Below are 17143 nucleotides of genomic sequence, written 5' to 3' on the forward strand. Positions count from 1 at the left end.
GGATTTTCCTTGGTCAGGATATGTACTGTCAGTCCAGCTTGGATTTACAAGGCTGACAATTAATATTGAACAAACAAGAACTCAAACTATGAATTATGAAAGAGCTGCAGCATCTGAAACTGACCACAATGAACATTTGACAGATAAACAGAACCACAGTGCTGCAGTTTCAGACTCACAGTTTGTCATGTCTTTTATGGATTGTGAGTCTCTCTCTCAACTCACCATATATTTTTTATTAGTAAGTTTTAATTTTTATTTTTATCAATTACTAGAAATTTCAGGCGACCCCATTGGAATTCCAGGTGACCCCCAGTGGGGTCCCGACCCCAAGGTTGAAAAACATTGATTTAGTAGTTCAGACTTTACAGGGTTGAATAATAGAAGTTCACCATGGACTAGAAATGGTTCAGATCTTCAGATGTAACCAGACACATATGACACAGTAGACGTGTGGGCCCGGTTGTCATAGATACCTGATCCAGGTATGAGACTAATATCTAACCCCAGTGTCGGATCAGTGCATCCCTTTGTTCTTCTTCTGTTTCTGGCAACAAACTGGCCAACAAACGTATTTTACAGCTGGTCTGGTTCCTTAGGCGGTGCGTTAGAGAAATGCTAAAACAGGATCAAATTCCCACAATGGGATAATTAAAATTCACTTCTTTAATTGAATAATCTATTTTTCTTCTTTCTAAACACTCTGACTTCCAGCTTGCATAATTGCCAGTGATTTTCAGTTGGGGTGCAAAAAACACAAGTCCAATATTTACCTCTTAAGGGAGTGTTTCATCAGTTGTTTCTCTGAGCTGTAGCTGCAGCCGATCCAAGGAAAGAGTCCTTGTAGATTTTCACACTAAACCATCTACAGCATATTGACAGAGGCAGCTGTCTTTCTTCTGTATCTTCCAGCTTGCTTTTCTTTTTATTTAATCATTGTTTCTTTAATCTTAAAATCCGTTGTATTCATTATCATAAAGGTCATTTTGCTATTGGGTTCAATTTTAACAGATTATTGCTTAAACAAAGAATCAGTCGGTTAGGCGGTTATTCATGATGATGTAGTTTTATCTGTAAAATCGTTTAACTGTATGACCGTTGTAAATCAAATATAGATGACTCATGACCTAAAAGTGTGATTAAATCTCTGTCTATACCCAAATGTTTTGATTTAGCCGATATTATCCTTTGGAGGCTTTGCAGCACTCTTCTGTCAGCTGCAGTACCGTCATGCTAATCACCTCCTCATCAGTACTTTGAAGTGAGGTCATCTGTCTGAGAGATTCAGTTAAGGAATCAAGAGCTACAGAAAAAAAAAAAGCGTTTTGAATAGTCCAGTCTGTCGGCTCGTTCATCTGTCTGGAGTCTGAAGGTCTGGCTGAATGCAGGTGTTGTCCTCAGTCTGAAAAGAGGGCCAAAGGTCAGGGCACCGACTCTCACAAGTACCGCATCATTGCAACATCATCGACTTTCTGTTTTCACTCATTTCTACTCTTGTCCTCAGCTAAATTCTAAACTGATTTTCTGAAGTTAAACGCTATGAATTCTCATCCACTCAGCCTAGATCTGCCCATGACTTTAGCTGACCAGGAAGTCCTTATTTACACTATATGGACATAAGTATTGGGACATGTTGCATTCCGGTGTTTCTTTTCTAACAGGGGTCTGGGATACAAACTTTAAGGGAACATTGATGCTTGTATCTAAAATTAGCATGAACAGGACATCTTATAGTTGTAGACATGATGTGTCCCAATATTTTTGTCCATATACTGTATAAACATCAATATTTCCTTAATGGGAGACTTAATTTCATAAGAGAGATGTGAAGAAAGTTGATGGTTAGTTGTGGTAGAAAATTATTTACAGTCAAAGCACAAAAAATATCTTTGTTTTCAATATCAGATTTGCCTGTGACTTCAGCTGAACGGAAGTCCTGATGTACGCTACATCGACCAAAGTAATGGGATACGTTGAATTCAGGTGTTTCTTTTCTAACAAGGGTCTGGGATACCAAACAATAATAACAAATGCCATGATATAGTTTTATATTGGGATGAATATCATTGCACTGGTTAGTTTGGTGTAAGTTGTTATCTTTGCTTCCAAAATGCCTCAGAGGTGGTTTTTACTTAATTTCTCTCAACACTGTTTTTTTTTATCCATGATTATGATGAAACTTTAAGGAAATATTGATGTTTATAAATTATATGGACAAAAATATTGGGTCACATCATGGCTACAGTTGTAAGATGTCCTGTTCATGCTAATTTGAAACATCAATATTTCTTCAAAATTTAATAGATTTTTTCTTCCAAAGTGAGAAAGTGTTTTGTTTTGATTTAATTTTTTTTTTTTTTTAATTAATTTTATTATTTTCTTTTTTTCTCTTCTGATGTTCACAAATCATCTCTGTATGGTGTATCTGTAAGTTTATACATTTGTGTTTGTTCCTTCAATAAAATGCGCCTTATCTAATTGTAACGAACTGTAGATGTTTGATAAACACCATAAATATCCTGTGAGAGCTTCTGTTAATACAAACAAATCCTTATTAAAAAAAAAAGGGAGATGTGAAGAAAGTAGATGGTTAGTTCTGATAGAAAATATTATTTACAATCAGAGCATGAAAAATATTTTAGCGATTTAGAGGTAGAACATTTAAAATCATAGTCATGGATAAAAAAAAATAAAATAAAATAAAATCAATGTTGAGATAAATTAAGTAAAAACCATCTCTAAGGCATTTTATAAGCAAAGATAACAATTTAAACCAAACCAATGCAATGATTTTTTATCCCAATATAAAACTATATTTTGACATTTATTATTGTTGTTTGGTATCCCAGACCCCTGTTAGAAAAAAAAAATACCTGAATTCAACGTGTCCCAATACTTTTGTCCATATAGTGTATTTTCTGCAGTTAATTAAGCTATGAATTCTCATCCACTGCACTGGAAAAAATCAAAATCTTACCAAGTGTATTTTTCTCATTTCTAGTCCAAATATCTCATCACCCTTAAAATAAGACATCATCACCTAAAGAGTAACTTTTCCGTGAGATATAAGAACTTATTTTTAGACGATAAATCTTGAAACTCTTATTTCAAAAAATCTTCCCAAGATAATTTTCACTTGCTCCACTGGCAGATTTTTTTTGCTTGAATTAAGCAAAAAAAAATCTTGAATTGGAAAAAAAAAAATCTGCCAATGGAACAAGTAAAAATTATCTTGGTAAGATTTCTTGAAATAAGATTTTCAAGATCTGTTGTCTAAAAATAAGTTCTTAAATCTCAATGAAAAGTTACTCTTTAGGTGATTATGTTTTATTTTAAGTGTGATGGGATATTTGGACTAGAAATGAGAAAAAATTTCCAGTGTGAGCCCAGATCTGCCTGTGACTTCAGCTGACCAGGAAGTCCTGATGTACCTCGAGCTGTGTTAGTTGATCATACAATGTCTGGAACATACAGTATCTGTGTGTGTGTGTGTGTGTGTGTGTGTCTGTGCATGTTGGAACACTCATGATTAGCGTTCCCAGTGACTGACTGGCTGATGGGGTTGATTTGTCCGACAGTGCTGTGTGTCAGGCAGGCTCAGCGTCCGCACTGGAGAACATGAGTGAAGGAGCAGATAATTGATAGTGACAAGGCGCTCCCAGCCTTAATTGCTGCTGGTGAATTAGATTACCTTTTCAAAGTGCCTTCATTAGCAGAGGGAGAGCCATACCAATGGTCCCCTGATTGGCCTCATATTGTTTTGCTGTGAACCTGCACTGGCGGGGCATGGAGATGTGTGTGTCTGTGTTTGTGAGGGTGTGTTTGTTTTGGTTGCTGTGAAATTGCTGGCTAATTTTCATGTACAGCTGCAGTTTTACAGTGTGTGTTTAGGCTACACGCATCCTATGTTAAACAACAAAATGACATATTTAGTACAAAGTGTTTCTTCGTTTTCATCAGCCGTAGGTTACTTTAACAATTTTAAAAAAAGATGATTCACATTAACCTGTTTGAATTTTTGTTGAGCAAGAAACGTCTCCAGAATAACAACTTTTTTTTTAGGATTTTCAGACAAGAAAACCTTGATTGTTCGTATTAATTCAGTATATTGTCCAATCTTACATCTATGTAAAAAAAAACAAAACAAAAAAAACAAAAAACATCCTCATAGGGTAAGAATTTAAAACCTAAACCTACCTAAACTGTAAATAATACTTTAAATTTATTAAAACAAGTTAATTAATTATTTTAATTGCAAATTATGTTAGCTAATGTAACCAAATATGAGGTTTTAATCAAATTCATCTATGTAAAAAAAAAAAAACCTCATCGTGTAAGAATTTGAAACCTAAACATACCTAAACTGTAAATAATCCTTTAAATTAATTAAAATAAGTTAATTAATTATTTTAATTTGAAATTATGTTAGTTAATGTAACCAAACATGAGGTTTTAATCAAATTCATTTAAGCTTCTACACATGGGAAAATTAGAAAATGTTTTAATACTTCTAAATTCCTTTACATTGCTCAACATATTGTGTAGACAAGGTTAAAGTTAAAGGTAAAAGGTCGCAGTAATTTGACATACACTACAAACAAAAAGTTAAGGATATTTCTTTTTTTGTCTCTTTTTGGCATTTGTAAATAAAGCTATGTCTGGTCATTAAAAAAAATGTGTTTCAATTCACACAAAAAAGTAAAAAGTGCTGTGCAAGAATCCCAACTAAAAAAATTAGCCCAGAAATTAAAAATATCCTTAACTTTTTGTTTGTAGTGTATGTCCAGTTACTGCCACCTTTTACCTTTAACTTCCACCTTGTCTTCACAAGATGTTGAGCAATGTGAAGGAATTTACAAGCATTAAAACATTTTCTTGTTTTCCCATGTGTAGAAGCCTAAATGAGTTTGATTGTAAGTGTAAGTTATCCGACTATCCTCTGTATTAGAAAGTCAAGGCTCAGCATCGGTCCCTACAGACGCCGGATCAGCACCACGGAGAGCTCTACTGTAAACCACTCAGAGACGGATCACGAATCACAGACATTATTCTCTGTATCTGACACAAATGTGTTTTACATGATCTACAAATCAAAACAAGCTTCATAAATGTGTCTAAAATGCACGTCTGTAATGTATCATACAGTAAATGAAGCAGCTGAGCTAATGAACTTCACATTACCAGAAATCAGGCATATAACAGTACTTTATGATTCAAATCATGCATACAGTAATTAAGCTGACCACTCAGCTTACACTCACTGCAAAGTATGATCCATCTCAATGCCGCACCATTGCTTGCTGCATAATCTGCTTTTTTCCTGCTCTATTATTCCAGCAGATGAAGTCTGCTTCTGACACTGTAATAAAAAACCTCGTACTGTCGTCTGCTAATTAAAACCACATTGACACCATGGTATTCCATATAACAAGCTTGATCAAATATATTGTAATCAGTGGGTGTCATGGTATTTTATCTTGGTGGTAAAATATTGTCATGGTTTCCCTTCTACTCCAGCTTTGTTTTTTGTTTCCTCAGTAGTTTTCCACTTCCTCAACCACTCTTCATTTCACCATCCCAGCCTAAACCCACACTCACCTGTTGCTCTTTTAGTGATCAACACACGATCAGGGTTTTCCTGAGGTTTTTAGGCTTATGTGCTGTCTGAGTTTCAGCATTTTCCTCAAGTTAGTGTAAGATTTATATGCCCTGGTGGAGCGCTGGGGGTCCTCCTTAAAAAGCTCCAGAGTTGAACTTAATTTAGGCCATTATTATTACTATCTGCAAAAATATGGAAATGTAAAAGTAGATAATAAATGAGCACCAGTCTAAAAGCTCAAAAACCAACCTGACACTGTTTACCATGCTTCTCTGAGGTTTATTACCCCTCACCCCAAAGGGGAGGCCAGGAGTATTGTTTTTGGTTTGGTTTGTTTGTTTGTTTAACACTCTAGCAGCAAAGCTATTGGTTTAATTCATACCAAACTGGGTTTATAGATTGCCAGTGACCCAGAATAGATCTGATTACATTTAGGGAAAAGTAGGTCAAAGTTCAAATTCTTTATGAATTTTAAACCCCCCCCCCCCCCATTTACTTATAATGGGTAAAGTTTCAAATGTCTGTAGCAGCAAAACTATTGGTTGAATTCATACCAAATTGGGTTTATAGATTGCCACTGACCCAGATTTTATTTTATTTTTATTTTTATTTTTTTTATTTTATTGCTTTATTTCATAAGGACCATGCATATTTATGAACATTGCTGTATAAAAAATACACCTATGTAAATATGCCAGAATTATTATTATTATTTTGGGAAAAGTAGGTCAAAGTTTAAATTTTTATGCATTTTTTAAATCGTCTTTTTTCCCATTTACTTATAGCTAATGGACAAAATTGCAAATGTCTGTAGCAGCAAAACTGTTGGTTGAACTCATACCAAATTAGGTTTGTAGATTGCCAGTGATCCAGAATAGATGTAGTTGCATTTTGGGAAAAGTAGGTCAAAGTTAAATTTTTTTTAAATGAATTTTTAAGTTGTTTTTTTTTCTCCCATTTACTTATAATAGGTGACATTTCAAATGTCTATACAAACATCAATTTTGTTTCAACTGACTTCAAACTTGGCACATATATAGAGGCAATTGATATGCTGACATCAGCACTTGTATAGATATGATGACATCAGCTGGATCGATGCCAAAAAAAGCTACAATACGTGCAAGTGGCGGGGTTTGTTGTGCCTGGAACCACTTGTTACCAGTTGTAAAGTGTCAACTCACCACTGTGAGTTCTACTCTGAGAAAGGATGGCCACCAGAAGGATTAACCATTGGTACACGTTTATATATAAGGCAATGCTTGGCCTTTTGCCTTTCTACATTTGTACATTAATTGTGAAGAGAAATTCTGATATTTATTCTCTCTGTACAAATGAACATGCATTGCTTTCTTTTCCATACGCCCATACAGAACTGGGTCAAAGGGCTTCTGTTTACTCTGCACTTTATGCATGGAATCAGCTGCACAAAGACTGGAAACTGAGTTCATTTTTTGAGCACTTTTAAGTCCCAACTGAGAGTTCTTGAGGCCAACTCCATAACTTGCACTTGCTTTTTTTTTTTTTTTTTTTTTTTTTTTAATCTTCTTGTCAATACTATTTTTACTAACTCTTTATGGCTAAATGTGTCTCTTATGCATTTTTTGTCATCTTTTATCTATAACAGGCAATTAACATCATTAATGAAAAGAGAGACAGAAAAAATATGTAAACAAGAAAAACACTCGGAGAGCACAGACCTCCGCCAAGACAGATCTGCCCCCCCCCCCCAGATCACCATCAAAATTTAATTATTTCTTCCTTGTGCCAGTATTAACATTTCCTGAAAATTTCATGAAAATCCGTCCATAACTTTTTGAGTTATCTGTCTAACAATCAAACACGCAAACAAACAAACAAGCAAACACACAAAGCAAAGTGATCACAATACCTCCTGGTGTGGGAATAAAAATTAAACATAGCAGACAAAGAAGAGAGAAAAGAAAAAAAAACTTTAAAAAAATTCCACATATCTTAAGATCTCAAGCTTGATCTCAAGCTGTTATATGTGTTTTAACTGCATAATCTTGTATGTGTGTTGTATTTACTGCTGCCTATCTTGGCCAGGACTCCCATGTAAAAGAGGTTCTTAATCTCAATGGGATTTTTCATGGTTAAATAAAGGCTAAATAAACATGAATAAATAGACTATGACCTCACTGAAGGCCGACTCCATCCACAAAACCTGTGAAAAATTATGTGGTTTGTTGTGATGCTCTTTGTATTGATTTTACATTAATTTGCCAGAGATTGTGTCCAGAATGGAACAGAAAACACTTGCTTTATATTACCCCACTTTGTTTTCATCCTTTTGTTCTAATGTGTTTGTACTGAGCCCAAGTCTGTTTTCTCACATGCACTGGTTTCATAATGGCTACCATTTTAGAAATCATGACCTCTTTCAACCTACTTACTTGACCTGATGTTATATGAGGAAACTCTCCCACAGGCGTGAACTTACGGCCCCTGCATCCAAACGTTCATCTAAGAGGTTAAAGTGTTCCCATGTGTGAAAGCACGGTCAAGCTTTCCTTTACGTTGAGATAACGATTCCAATGTAATTTATATTGATACACCTTTTTTTTCTACTTGTGCCTGCATCAGTGTTTACATTTACACTGTACTTCCCGGTTCCAGACCTTAATTACAAATGGGCGCTTCTATGAAACTGGGTTCATTTTGGTATCTTGCACTTTGCCAGCTTTTAAGACCCAATAATAAAAAAGAAATTGAGATATATTTCCCCCCAGGATGTACCTAATGATGACCTTAGATAAATGCAAAAAAAAAAAAATACTCTTGCTCTGAGCCATCCTATAATTAATGAATTTTTAATAAAATATTGGGGCCAAATATAGGACCAAAATCGCGACAGGAAAAGCTACCTAGGTGTCTGTGCATTTGATCTGAAAACATGACTTGAAATGGTCTTATATAGCGCTATAAATAAAGACACTGTGTTAAATGTGACAATCCTAGTGGTTTTTCTAATCCAGACATGCAGATTTTTCATGAATCTCAGTCTCATTCCAGGTTTTGTGTGTAACCCATTGTGTCCACTCGCATTACACGTGGAACCTGCCCATTTAAACACAAATAAATTGTGAGTGATTTTGCAACAGCGACCATTTTTGTGAAACACTCTACCTTGCATAATTAGTTTGGTTCCCAAAATGCGCCTGTGAGAGAATAAAAAGATATTCAACAAAATAGCAGTGTGTAATTTTCGTGTCCTTTTTACTGTGTTACACACAGATTTTGGATTAAAAAAATAGTATTAAAAAATATAAAAATGTGTTTTATCTGAAAAATAGTTTCTCTTTTATCTCAGTATTATTTATTTTTCAAAATAGACCCAACGTGCTTCCAAACTTGCTTCATGACATTGAATTTTTGCCCCTCTGTCCTGCGTTTAGGGACCAGTTTCATAGATTCACCCATATGTCTTTCTGTTTGTGAAGTATGTCACCCTAGCACCTAAACATAACATGCATTTGTGGATTTGAGTCTGTAAAAATCTGACAACTACTCCATAGATACATGTAATAGGAAATCCATGAACCTATACTTGTAGCTTTTCTGCATGTTAAGCTCACTTGGTGCTCGTTACAGTAACATAAATGTCAGGGACAAAGCCTTTGCCATAGAAACTGTCATGCAGATGTTGTTCATAGAGTCAGCATGAAGAAAATAAGATGCTTAAAGTTTGAGCTCAAAATATGTAAAACAATAACAGTCAGTTGCAGTCGTCTCTGAAATATTTAAATAGTTTGGTATTTGTGTAGTGGAACCCACAAATCACTGTTTGTTTCTTTATTTAAATTGTACAGTAAGACATGCTTCATGCTTGCCATGAAGATATGGGTCAAAACCATCCAAAAGAGCATGGTATAAACAAACAGTGTATATAAGCAAGTAGACATCAAAATCCCATCAGAAAGTGTTGAAGAAACCATGCATTATACTCCTCAGGTATTTGGTTTCGTACTCTTGTCCTTCTGTAGTAAAATCAAAGGTCAAGGACTTGTCAAAGAGACTTGAGACTAAAATTATTGCATCAAAAAGAAGTTTCTTTCCCCCCCGATGCCGATATAAAAATAAACACCCATAAAAGCCAGGGGAATATATGGAAGGGATTTGGCAGAGAGCTGACAGGGAAAGTGGGGAGGGGTTATCATTTCATGCAGAGGCAGTGACAAGCACAGCAGAAGAACAAGTTTCTGCCCAAATCAGAAAGTCCACAACCTCAACTCCTCTCCATCCCCTGCAGCTCCAGTTTCACTCCAGCCACCCTTCCTCATCCCATTTCCATATCTGTCTCCAGTCACTGCTCCGTCACCACTCTGCGTTCCATCCACAGCTCCCAGTGCCCCCCCCCCCCATCTCCAAAAACCCACCGGCATCCCTATCCCAGTCTCATACTTCATCCCTGCCCCAGCCAGCCTGCAGCCCCCTGCAGAGTTAAATGGAGTGTGCCGGCGTCAGGGGAGTCGCGTGCACTCAGCTTGGCTCAGCTGGGCTGCCAGTGTTATAAACTTACTGTGTGATTATTGTCAGAGCGAGACTCCTCCACCCAGGAGGTCTGTGTTGATGGTACTGTGTCACCGGGTACAGCCAGCCATGGAGGGTAGGATGCGAGAGCAAAGGAGGCAATGAACAGTGGGTGAAAAAAAAAACTAGGGTGAGGAAAGAAGAGAGTGAAGAAAGAGAAATGCTGTTGGTGAAATGATGGAAGAACTGAATAAGATTAAGGGAAGAGAACAGGCAGGAGGGGAGGGAAACATCAAACGGGAAAAAAAGCTAAGCCGAGCAAGGAAAGACTGATGTATACCTATCGCAGCAGACAAAGACAAGGGGAGACACACGGGGAGTGATATAAAGAAGGAGAAGCTGAAGAATAATGTGCCAGGAGAAGAAAGAGAGGCAGCAGGGAAATCAGCAGAGGAGAGAGAAAGAGGGAGGGACGGGGAGGGCGGGTGGAAAAGGAAGGCAAAAGGAGAAATTAGAGAGAAAATTTTCAAGCGAGTGATGTGTGCTGTGATTGTTTTCTCTCTCTCTTTCCCTCTCTCTCTCTGTCTTGCTCTAAACGGTCGGGATGTGGCCTGTATCTGCCGGCAAGAAGGAACTCAATTTGGGACAATTTACTCGGCAGTCTCAGCCCTGATGCACCTCAGGGACAGAGAATAGAGAGAATGAAAGTGAAGGAAGATAGAATCAGCAAGGCGCATACACACATACACACACACACCCACACACACACACAGTGTGCATCTTGCACACAATTGCCGCCGAGTAGATTTCACTTAGTTAGTTCTAACTCTCCCAGGCGGTCAATACGATTGAGTTTATAAGGCTTGGAAATGAAAAGCCCAGGATAAGGTTAGATAAACTGTGTGCTATTTGATTTCGGTCCACCTCGTACAGAAAACCCACACACGGCAGATGGCCAGAGGGGATCCACAGAAATCATGTTGTGCAAAGGGTCATGTGGGCGATTAAGGCTGAATGTAATATCTTTTTGACCCTCACACTGTAGTACGTTACCTGTAATGATCAAAAGAAAATGCATCTATTTCCATTCTTAATGCAGTCAATGACAGAAACATTTCTATCAAATCTTGTGCCCTGTAACTCTTGATGTCCTCCAGAAGAGGAGTGTTTTCATATCTTGACCGTTATGTTTGTTTCCCATTGACAGGTTGGCAGTCTGGAGGGTGTGTACACACTGAGAGACAGCAGGGGGCGCCCTGACAGAGCCACCTTAGGAAAAAGACTTGCAATCACAGCAGGGGTAAGTGTACTAATAAATTAACACGCGGCTGAATAAAATTCCTCTGACTCGTTAGCATCAAGAGAGTGAATCAAGCTGCAGGCTTCCAAAAGAAGCCACTCTGATGTTATTTTGGCCTTACTAGCACTGTTTGTGTAACTCAGCAGGAAATGGATTTGTAACTACAGCGAATCAGAGCGTTCAGCTACTTAGACGTGACTGTGTGATACGTTTAACACGGCCACGTCAAGATGAATTCACACCCTGGCATTGGTTCTGATTTTACACAGCATGTATATGCAAATGGAAGTTCATTTGGCTGGCTTTGCTGTTTTAATCAGGGTCTAGTGTTGATTAGTGAGAAGGTAAAAAAAAAAAAAAGAAACAGAGCCATGTGGTGAGTAATGGCTCAAAGTTGTTTACCTTGTCTGTTCCACCCGATATCACTTTGTGCCCCCTCCCTCCTCACCTTCAACAAGCCGTTTGTGCATCGGAGTGCACAATACAGCCTCCTCGCTGGGCTTCCGTTGCCAGGGAAACTGTCACCCACAGAGACATCCCATGACAGCGCAGGGTGAGGGAGGTGGGGTCGGAGATGTGGCTTTGGCCCTGTCCTCTCTCTGGGGGGGGCTCCGGACCTCTGGCCCCTCCACGCACTGCGCTCAGAGCAGCCGCCTGCATACACGAAGAAGAAAGGAATATGAGAAGAACAAACATTCAGAAAGTAAAATAGAGACGAACATTCCAAACTTTGTGATTCAGAGTTATCATCTGAATCAGTGTGCGTGTGATTAATTGAAGTAATTTATGAGCAAATCTCCAGTGACTCCATGTATGGTTCATGATTTCATTAAACGGTAACTTTAATTACTTTTCTTCCATCTTAACTTTATGTGAAAATAAATTTGCACCCCCAAAATGCCCCACATTTTATAATGAGACTTAAATTTAATGGATTGCACAAATAATGTTTCAGGATAATGAACAATTGCATTGGTAGACATGGATCCTCTCATCAGCAACTGTTGGATTCCTTAACGCTTTGGGGTGTTTTTTTGTTTTGTTTTTTTCACTGAGGCTTGTGTTCGCTGGCTTCATAAGTGATCTCTACTTAAACCACTTAGGCTAATAGAATCTGTTTTACTCCCTTTTCTTAGACTGAAAAGAGTCAATTTTGTAATAGATTTATAGAAACTGTATGTACGGTGGGTTATGGGTTGCCAAACACAATTACAGTGTGTCAGCTGCAGAGGCTGGCCAGCTGCCAGAGGCTGAGCTCTATTCCTTCCACCCACCTCTGACCAGACCTGTGTCTATAGAAGCTCAGGAGCTGCTTTTCCTTTGTCTTTCATTGCAGGTGGGTTACGTTGTGGACCTCATTAATTTCTGTAACATGCAACGATTTCACGACTCCAAGGGTGAAACAGACCTCATTTTAGCAAAAAGTTTATATACAGTAAGTGAAGGAGGTACACTATATGGACAAACGTATTGGGACAGGTTGAGTTCAGGTGTTTCTTTTCTAACAGGGGTCTGGGATAAAAAACAATAACAAATGTCATTATATAGTTTTATATTGGGATAAATATCATTGCATTGGTTAGTTTTGTTGAAATTGTTATCTTTGCTTCCAAAATGGATCAGAGATAGTTTTTACTTAATTTCTCTAAACACTGATTTTCTTTGTTTTTTTATCCATGACTATGATGTTAAAAGTTCTACCTCTAAATTTCTAAAATATTTTTCATGCTCCGACTGTAAATAATAATTTTCTAGCACAGCTAACCGTCTACTTTCATCACATCTCACTTAGGAAGAAGAATCTCCCATTTAACTTTAAGGAAATATTGATGTTTATAAAACATATGGACAAAAGTATTGAGACACATCATGACTACAGCTGTAAGATGTCCTGTTCATGCTGATTTGAGATAAAAGCATTAATATTTCTTTGAAGTTTAATGGGAGATTTTTCTTTTTAAGTGAGACGTGAAGAAAGTAGATGGTTAGTTGTGGTAGAAAATATTATGTATAGTCAGATCATGAATAATATCTTAGAAATTTAGAGCAAGAACATTTAAAATCATAGTCATGGATAAAAAAATAAAAAAAAACACAACAAAATCATTGCTGAGAGAAATAAAGTAAAAACCATCTGTGAGGCATGCAATGCAATGACATTACATGGGGAGCCTGTGGCTCAGTTGGTAGAGTGGGTTGTCCAATGACTAAAGGGTCGGTGGTTCAAATCCTGGCTCCAACTGTCCACATGTTGAAATGTCTTTGGGCAGGACACTGAACCATGGAGGTGTTGAAAATGCACTATATAAGTTCAATCAACTTACATTGTTTATCTCAGTATAAAACCATTTTATGACATTTTTCAGTACTGTTTTGTATTTCAGACCCCTGTTAGAAAAGAAACACCTGAATCCAACGTGTCCCAATACTTTTGTCTATATAGTGTAATATAGTATACTATTTTTTTTTTTTTTTTTTATTTAACCCTTTTTTACCCAGGTAAGCAATTAAGAAGGGATTCTTATTTACAAATGCAGCCTGGCTTCTTGAGAGGTAGGGGGTGGGCGGGGCTAAAAGTAAAAACGAGGTTATACAATATACAGAAACAAACAGTTAATAAAAAAGTACATTACAACAATAACAGTTAGACATGTGGGAGACAAATACTCAACAGGTGCAACATTCAACTAAAATTTGTTGCAGGTTTTGCTTAAAAACAGTGAGAGATGTGAGAACAGTGAGTTTGAGGGTGTTTTGTAGAGTGTTCCAGTCATTAGCTGCAGCAAATCGGGAGGTGCTGCAACCGAAGACAGTGCAGACTTTGGGGATGGTGAGTTTGATGAGATTACTGGACCTAAGATTGAGGGCAGAATTGGAGAGGTGCAGAAGGGAGGAGAGGTAAAGAGGTACTAGGCACCAGGCACTAGGTTTTACTCTATCAAATACCAATACTCGTATCACGTGAAACACAGAGTTGAAAAAGTCCTCTGAGACGGTGCCGTCATGCATCGGTACTGCTGCACTCATGAGGTATAAATGTTGTTTTGCTTGACTGTTCATTATTTAGAGATACTTTACAGTGAACCTTTGGTATAATCAAGTTTATCTCAGATTTGTACTTAAGTACAGCACATGTAGTTAAAATACAACACACATGAAGTCTGGAAGCACAGTAGAAGAGATGCACTGTTTACTCACTAGTTAAACTCCATGCAATTAGTTTTACCCACAACATCCAATATCATGTACTATGCAATAAAATTAATCATTAAAATACACCATTAGTGTAGGCTAGTGTGCAGGTTACATTGGGGTTTTTCATCTTCTGTATCTGATATTGAATGGTATCTTAGTTTCAGCAGTCCATTGGAGGTTAATTTGTTAATTTGTTAATTTGTTAATTTATTTGCACAAAATAAAACAGCAATAGAAAAAAGAACAACATTCAAACAAATAACAAAATTGTGCAGAAGAGGTTAGAAGCCAAAAAGAAGGCTTATATGAATACCTCCCCCGAAATGAACAATACACGAAAAAAAAGAATTAAAAAATACAATATAACTGAAATAATAAACTAAAGTAAAAACAATAAAAATGTAATCCACATTACAAATCATCAAATACAAATCGAGTGATACACAGCCTTACATTTTTTCATGAATTAAAGTCCTTTTCAGATGCTTAAGGTGAGCTCTGAACCTGAACATTAATACACTTGTTTACAATGAACACATAGAGCACTGCGTAAAAGTCTTATTCCACCTTTATCTGCATTGTTTTTTAGTGATATAGTTCTTGAGACCACGCTTGGTCTTGAGACCGGTCTCAAGACCAATTTTTTGTGCTCTCGGTCTCGTCACGGACTCAACTCATTTGGTCTTGGTCTTGCCTTGGTCTCGATACCCTCCAGTCTCTGCAGTGTCTTGGTCTCCGTCTAGCTGGTCTTGACTACAACACTATTGTTTTTTCATGGACGGAGGCAGTAAAGCCAGGTGTAGATTACTGCACAAAGGGAGAGTTGGATTTTCCTTGGTCAGGATATGTACAGTCAGTCCAGTTTGGATTTACAAGGCTGACAATTAATACTGAACAAACAAGAACTCAAACTATAAATTATGAAAGAGCTGCAGCATCTGAAACTGACCACAATGAACATTTGACAGATAAACAGAACCACAATGCTTCAGTTTCAGCTTCACAGTTTGTCATGCCTTTTATGTGTTGGGATTGTCTCTCTCAACTTTATTAGTAAGTCTTTTTTTTAATTTTTATCATTTGCTAGAAATTTCAGGTGACCCTATTTGAATTCCAGACGACCCCACGTGGGATCCCGACCCCAAGGTTGAAAAACACTGGTGTACATGTTTGTACCAAATAGCAGTATAAGAGCAACCATTGATATAATGTAGCCATTTTCTCAAGTCCTAACATCAGCTAAACCTTAATTTTAATGTTAATTTAAACCAAAGTCTCAAACAACCTTCAAACGTGCCTTTAAAGGGTCATTTTGCAGGTCTGGCCCTCAGCTAAATGCTTAAAAATTCACACAAATGCTCTCACACAACCACATATGGACACGAAAACAGACTCTAAATCCATGGTGGTTTCTCCGAGCAGGTTCTGCCACCGTCTAATCCCGGCCGACGCAACCCTCCGTGAGCAGAGCAACAATCAGCTGTTGTATTAATCACACCCATAATGACATAATTAGCCAGGCTGTGGTAAAACCGCTCAACATAAACATGCGAAGGCTTAGAGACAACACACACGTTATATACACATCACCTTTCATGTGCCGCTCATACCCCCATATACATTCGGAATGAAACAGATACCATTCAAGACACAAACATGGAGCGTAACCCGCTCCACACAGACAAAAGAAGATGTAATACTTTCATCTATCTTCACTCTCCTGCTCGTTCTCATTGTGTCTTTTGTTTACTGTGGGCACCGCCTGCCACCGACCACCCATCCAACTGTCCTAACTATCCTACATCTCGCAGTTTCGCTCTCAAACACACATGCATGTCTCTCTGGCTGAACTCTGCACTGACCTTTTACAAAATGTCTCAGTTACTAACCCCCTGCCAGCCTCTGACATACACACAAGTCCCTGCTATTGTACTACACACATACACTAAACCATTGTTCATAGTGTGTCCCAGTTTTCGGCTTCCCTGTGTGGACACTGCTCATTTCCATGTCTTAATGTTCCTCCATGCAGCTGTTAGGAGGCCATGCCTACTTGTTAGTGCCACTTTGGCAGCAATAGAGTCTCAGTGCAGGGCTTTATTTCTGGAATTTTTCCTCCATTTACTCATGTATCTTTCAATAGCTTTGTGTGATGCTCAGTCTATCTGTTTGATTATACACACAGGCAAATAACTGACTGACATTGCTTAACCCTGTTGAATAGAATACGTTTATTTGTCATATGCACAGAGAACCAAACGGTTGCATCGTACAATGAAATTCTTACTTTGCAGATACCTCTTCGCCGAACATATACAATCTAAGCAAAAGAACCATAACAATTTAACTTAAAATAAGCAGCCTATATAAATACGTCTAAGCATATCCAACAAACTGTAACAAGTCTTAAAAAAACTAAAAAGGGAGTCTAAATAAATATAAATCAGCAAATCTAAAAAAAACTAAGCAAACTAACAACTCTAAATGTAAATGAGTAGCTTAACTAAATAAATAAATAAAACTAAGTACCTAAAACCAACAGTAGTGGTAGCAAATTG

General features: G+C 37.5%; 1 protein-coding gene across 4 annotated transcripts in view; it reads left to right on the forward strand.

Annotated features, from left to right (window-relative positions):
- LOC115436361 (endoprotease bli-like) overlaps positions 1 to 17143 on the forward strand; it is a 313286-nt gene that overhangs the window by 19946 nt on the left and 276197 nt on the right. For all 4 annotated transcript variants that reach the window (XR_003937806.1, XM_030159218.1, XM_030159217.1 and 1 more), the window contains one exon: positions 11298 to 11390. Coding sequence is in view for 3 of the 4 variants with exons in the window: in XM_030159218.1 (XP_030015078.1) it covers positions 11298 to 11390 (93 nt within the window). In the remaining variant the exon portion in view is untranslated. The remainder of the gene's footprint in view (positions 1 to 11297; positions 11391 to 17143) is intronic.

The sequence above is a fragment of the Sphaeramia orbicularis genome, chromosome 16 (genome assembly GCF_902148855.1).
Source record: "Sphaeramia orbicularis chromosome 16, fSphaOr1.1, whole genome shotgun sequence".
Lineage (NCBI taxonomy): Eukaryota > Metazoa > Chordata > Actinopteri > Kurtiformes > Apogonidae > Sphaeramia > Sphaeramia orbicularis.